The sequence below is a fragment of the Aplysia californica genome, unplaced genomic scaffold (assembly GCF_000002075.1).
Source record: "Aplysia californica isolate F4 #8 unplaced genomic scaffold, AplCal3.0 scaffold00487, whole genome shotgun sequence".
Lineage (NCBI taxonomy): Eukaryota > Metazoa > Mollusca > Gastropoda > Aplysiida > Aplysiidae > Aplysia > Aplysia californica.
In genome coordinates this window covers 452,001-458,413 of record NW_004797757.1, presented here as the reverse complement: position 1 = coordinate 458,413, position 6,413 = coordinate 452,001, and the positions used below count along the sequence as shown (strand labels likewise).

The window sequence follows — 6,413 nt, the reverse complement described above, 5'->3', positions numbered from 1 at the left end:
AAAAACACCCACACGTATACATGTACAGCCACTGACAGCGGCTTAACGTTGTGTCGAAGAATTCCTCACCAACAAAATCCTACTCTGGCGTTGATGGGTCAGCGTTTGCTGCCTGACTTCCTCGACCGTACTCATCTTGTACCAATTGACCTTCCCTCGCCCCATAGCTTATTTGATCGTGATAGAATATTCACGGCTGTCACCACCCACACGCCACGCCCACCCACGCGCCTGCCCGCCACCTCTCCGATATGCGAAATGTCAGAGCGTGCATGCCCTGTGTCGAACCGGACAAATAACCGGCCCTGAGGGGAACAGATTATGAAACGTCCACTGCTAGCAAATTTTCGCTCTATCATGATCAGCAAAACGGGACGCGAGTTTTTATAACCTGCATTCAAACTGTAAACACATTTAACACGTGAGCATGTTCTTGTAATAATTTTTCAATGGATGCAAAGATTGTTCTATCCAATTGTGTGTGTGTGTGTGTGTGTGTGTGTGTGTGTGTGTGTGTGTGTGTGAGAGAGAGAGAGAGAGTTGTAGCACAAAGTGTGGCAAACACTGCAAGGAAGATTTGCTTACGAAGAAATCAATTTTAGAATGTTTACATTATTTCAGTATACGCATGAGACAAAACAGCTTTCATAAACATTTCGAATAAAATAATTTTTTTCACTATTTTATTCTCTGGCATTTGTCAAGATGACTACCAACGCAATTTTTAATGAAAATATTAACTGCATAAGTTGAAGTTGATAAGCTTGATAAGGCAGTAAATTTCAGACTCTTAACAATTCTTATTTTCAGGAATAAAACAGGATAGCCACCAAAGCAGGCTTTGCTGAACATATTAACAACATATTGTTGATAGGGCTTGGTATGGCATATAATATAACTTCAGACGTTTAACCATTCGAAACTGACAACATCTCGGAGCGGACTCCATGGCATGAGAAAAAAAGAATTGGGGAAAAACGTTATGGAGAGAGTTATGAGATCACCCCTACTAAAGAAGTTCACAGATAAAGTGAGGACAGAATCCTGAGGCTGTAAACACCTATCTTTAGAACAAGACAGATCCCTTCAACTTCCTTCCCGTTTTATTTTTTCGGAAGACATGCGTGCAGGGGCACACTCAATTCGGACGACGTCGATGAAAAACTACCCCCCCGCCCCCTCATTTAGGCAATCTAATCTCAGGATCAAAATTGACGGCTGCGTTGCAGGACATTTTGCTCACGGGCTATTGTCCGGGTGGGCTTTAAATTTGAGAGCGACACGCGTTTAATACAAAATTCAAAACCAAAACCAAACCCCTCTTTGATTTGAAGATATTTCGCATGCCCCGATTGGGCGTTAGGAGCGCACACTGGCTTAATATCGTCATTCATCTGAGATTTGATTCCCAGATTCCTATTTTACAAATTTATCGGAAATCACGTATTGCAGAAGGGTAAGGTGACCGAATTGCAACGAAATGATTGTGGGTTCGATTCCCGGTTTCGTCGGACAGGACGTTGAATCTTTAGGAATGGAAAATTTGCCTGTTTTTCCTCCAGTACACCTAGCTGCAAACAGGCAATTGACAGTCGGCACAGATGGAAAATGTAAAAGACTGTTGTACACACTTACCAGGGTGTTGTTGCACTGTAATTCGACCACTGGATCGAATCGAATTAGTCATTTCAAATGAAGAGGCTGCCAGTGGTTTTATTACCTTTGCTTGATGGTTGGTATTAAAATGACATTTGATAATTTCAAAACAATATACATCTCCGCCGTGTCAGCGAATGAATGCCAAGAAGTCTGACTACTAAAACGTCAATATTTTCAACAAAACTTGGTTTCATCCTGAATGCGGATGAGGGTTTTCTTTTTAGTAAAAAGAAATTACATGGTACACATAGTCTCCGTGTAAAAGCTGGCTTCTTTTTTCTGTCACACTTTAATTGTTTACTCGTTTTGTTTAGTTGTTGTTGTTGTTTTGGTGTGCTTTTTTGCAGTGAATCTACCCAGTTATTATTTATTACTCCCAAACCCATTAGGGATGGCAAACACAAACAATAGTCTTAAAACCAGAACAATAAAACTGAAAAAGAAACACTAGAGATCAATGCAGTATTTGTGTTAGGGAACTCACACTGTTATCCCGACGTCCCAAGTCCCATCCCTGCAAGAGCTCTCTTTCTCTCTCGGGAATCTTTTTTTCTGAGAGTTTTTCACCGGTCTCTGATACTGGCTCAGTCTTATCACAGACGGACGTTAAACGTGGGTGCCGCCTTTGTACGCCTCTATAGTAGGTCCCATTTCTTTTCTTCCCCTCCGGTGTTTCTGTCTATCTATCTACCTTGCTTCTTTCCTGCACTATATGACCATTAGAGTTTCGATGTGCTTCCCTTTACTCATACTCAAACTCTTTAAAAACAAACCAGTGTTCAAAGGATCGTCAGCCATAGCCAAAACACTGGCATTAAGGACGTCAGTTCGATTTCCCAGAGGAAAAGAAGTCAACTTTATCAAGACACTTCTCTCTTTCTGCTGGGATGCTGTATTCCTGTCAGCCGTGGGTTAGCCCTGGCAGGCTATACCGAAGCAGCCTTTTTTTCTTTTTTTTTCCTTCTTTTTTTTTGTCCCGTGTCCTGATTTAGGTGCCCAAATTTGTTGGTTAAGTAAGAATGTATCGACATGGTGCAAATTATTACGTTTTCTAGAAAACCGAAACAAGAAAAAAGGGAATTATTAAGTCGGTGATGATGATGATGATGATGATGATGATGATGATGATGATGATGATGATGATGATGATGATGATGATGATGATGGTGACGGTGACGGTGACAGTGACGGTGACGGTAATGATAATTGTGATGGTGAACATGATGATGATTATTTATGGTGGTGATCATGATGTTCTGATGTTGGAAAAAGTGTGCATATTAATCTTAGTGTTAAGTTTGTTTGGCGCTTACTCTAGAATACTCTAGATCACCGTCATGCTGTCCAGGGGGGGGGGAGGACACAACCCACAACCCTCATTCCCAACTCCTCAAATAGAGAGACCAAAAATTTGGAATTCATTCGTCATCTTCATCCCTAGCATTTAATAAAAGTATGCCGAAGCAGCCTAGCTGCTACGTGTTCGAAATGGTGTAGATAGCAGCACAGAACATTCAAAAAATGGCTAGAATCTCTACCATCCAACAATCATAGCCAAAGCCAAAACTCTCAGTACCCGCCTCTGTGATGTAGCGGTCAGGCATTTCGCTGTCACACACAGGAGACCTGAGTTCGATTTCCGATAGGGAAGAAACTTTTTATCGAGTACCTCAGTCTTTCTGCTGGGATGTTGTACAAGTATCCCTCTAAGCTCGTATTGGTCCCGACAGACAGAGTCAGAAGCCGGCGTCCTTAATGATCGACGAAGGGCGTAAATATCTATATTAAAAATAAAAACTGTCAGTACGAACCTGGCAAACAAACGTAGTGGACGAGTACACTTCTGCTGGACTTGTCTGCGGCCATGCAGTGCTCGGCCAGTAATGAGCGGAGTCCCGAGGCGTCACAATGCTGGGAGCCCTCGCACAATGTGTACAACGTCACACGACTGCTCTGCGAGCATGACGCACGTCCGGCCGCGCATGCCATCTTCTGAATGTGCAGTACGTGATCTTTGGGACAGCGCAGACCCAAACTGTTCTCCTCACAGACGTTGGAGCGACAGGATGTAGGAGGGGGACCTGCAGACATTCAAAAACATAACTTCATGACGTTTAGAGACAAGAGTGCTTCGGTGTCGTCGCATTCAAGATTCAAACAAAGTAGAAGTCTCATGAATAATATTATTCTGGTGGTGTCGGTAGCCTAGTGGTTAGGCTGCCAGACTCGTAATTGTGAGATTGCGTGTTCTGGGGTTCGAGCCTCAGCTCGGTCCGACGTTGTGTCCTTGGGAATGGCACTTTACACGAATTTCCCACTTGGGCTGGTCCTTTCGGAGGTGGACTTGGAGGTCCCGTCTCTTAAATAACCCAATAGTGTTGATAGGGGCGTTAAACCCGTACCATTTCACCATTTTCACATATTCTTATGCTCTTTGTGCTTTACAACTATTATTACCCCAGCAGACCCAAGAACACTCAGAAACATTCTCCGCTTCCCGAAAAGCATACAGTGCCAGCTGTGGAGTTCATGCGTTCAAGCACTAACAACTGACAAGAACTTTTACTGCCCCCCCCCCCCGGGCTATAATTATGAAAGCATGCATTGCATTCGCAGCAAAACATAACGTTCGTAACAACGCCCAACTTGACATTAAGTCAACATTTGTTTAGTTGGGGTTTTCGTTTCGTGTAACCAGATATCGCTAACCCTGACACGGTTCTCTTGAGGCGAGTTGAGGGTTGGAATAAATTGACTCGTGACACGCACTGCCCTCGCGTGTGATCTAATTGGCCAGCTCAGGAAGCAGAGTGGTAAGCACTTTTGTAATATGTGATGCAGCGTGGTGAAATCAGGCGCTTGTCAAAATAATGAAATCGAAGGAATAAGCATTTGCTTTTCCGCCCGTTGGAATTTTTAGAGCATTTTTTGTTTGTTTGTTGTTATTTGGCTCAACATCGTTTATATCCATTTAAAACATATTTCTGAGTCGTTTTGATGAAATATCTTGCCCAAAAGAACAAAAATGTGTCAATTTACAGTTTCCCCGGACTCTAAATCTTTAGAAATTGCCAAACTTTTCCGGCAATTTTCTCGGTAATTTTTTCTCTGCACCGGGACCCCCACCTGTTTCAAACGCAAGAATCTCTACTTCTAATCAAGATAAATGGGTTTTTTTTTCAGCTGAAGAAAGACAATAAACAAGCCTTAAGATTTACTCAATAACTACATGTGCCCATAAATTGACAAGCGCACGATTCCACCGCGTCGCACCACATATTATTATCACAGGTCCTCATAAGTGTGTCACGCGGCGGGGGAGGGTCGAGGAGTTATATTTCTCTTTTCTACTCTCGTTTCTGCGAGTGACCATTATGAAAACATAATGACTCCTCTACCAGTAACAGAAGGGGACAGTCTTTGTGGGGCTGATAATAAATAATTATGTACTTCAGAGCTACACAATGTCCAGAAAACATTTCGCTCAGTTATATTGAATGAAATTACTATCGTGCATAATGGTGTAAAAAAACAAAACCCACCGAAAACAAAACAAAAACCATCTCACACGTTTTAATGTGGAAACATTATATAAGTATCTGGACCAAAAAATCCCAGTAAGCATTAATTTTGGAGTGGCACGAGCAGGTAGAAGACTTGTGACATGTTTCTTATTCTTTTCTGAGGTTTCGCAGCTCTTCAGCTTCCAAGCTTCTTTATGATGATAATAATTGCACATCCAAGATATACAGCGTGCTCTATGCGCTTTATCAATGTTATTACCCCAGCAAACCCCAGAAGACTCAAAAACATTCTCGGTTTCCCGAGAAGCATACAGTGCAAGCTGCGGATTGCATGCGCTCAAACATTACAAACTGACATGACAGTGCACTGTTTATAGCCGGGTACCCATTCTTACCTGGCTGAAGTGAGGAAAATTCGTGTAAAGTACCTTTCCCAAAGATACAACGTCGGGTCTCCTGCGGGATTCAAACCCACGACCTTACGGTTGCTAGTCTGAGAACCTAATCACTCGACCACCTTACTCACTTTTCTTCTTACAACTACCACAAGTCTTGTCAGGTCAGGTTCTAATTAATTTCCCTTCTGATTTTACTCAAACAATTTACCTCAGACTTTTTCAACGCGACAACATTCTTTGCGAGCATAGGTCTCGCTCTTTTTAAATTTCTGAGAGAGCTTTTTTTTCATGGAGGGTAAAAAGTCACCATTTTGGTAAGAGTCGAACCGATCCTGTAATTTAAAACACGTCTTATTTTCCAGGTCGCTATCACTTCCATTTTGGTGAAAATCATGACCAAGAGCCAATCGGAAGATCATTAACCCTATGTATGTGTCACATGACATGAAACAAAGCAGTACGTCGGCCAGCTGTTAAAACTTACTTCAACCCAATTTTTAAAAAAATAAACAGATTACAGTTTGTTAATCTTTTGTGTCGGCTGCATGTCATCATCATCATCATTGCCTTTCTCACCCTGGATCAGGACATAGGCAAAGAAATAAACACATTCCATCTTTCCCTATACTGGGCTAGCCTCTTGATGTTAGTTCATGTCTTTCCACTTTACTGCACATCAATTTCTGTGACTCTTCTCCAGGTTCCACCTGGTATTCATCGACTGCATTTGCTCGAGAAATATTTGGTCAAAAATCAAATTCTAAATGTTAAAACATGCAATAAAAGAAGAATAAAGTAGGTACATTATTGTTAAAAGAAGAACATAAGTTGC

The 6,413-nt window shown here is 42.0% G+C and overlaps 1 protein-coding gene across 1 annotated transcript in view; it reads right to left on the bottom strand.

The window, feature by feature from the left end:
• LOC101858660 overlaps positions 1–6,413 on the bottom strand; it is a gene marked incomplete in the record, with an annotated part of 99,093 nt that overhangs the window by 18,628 nt on the left and 74,052 nt on the right. The window contains 1 exon segment of the mRNA XM_013086631.2: positions 3,471–3,740. Coding sequence (XP_012942085.1) covers positions 3,471–3,740 — 270 coding nt within the window.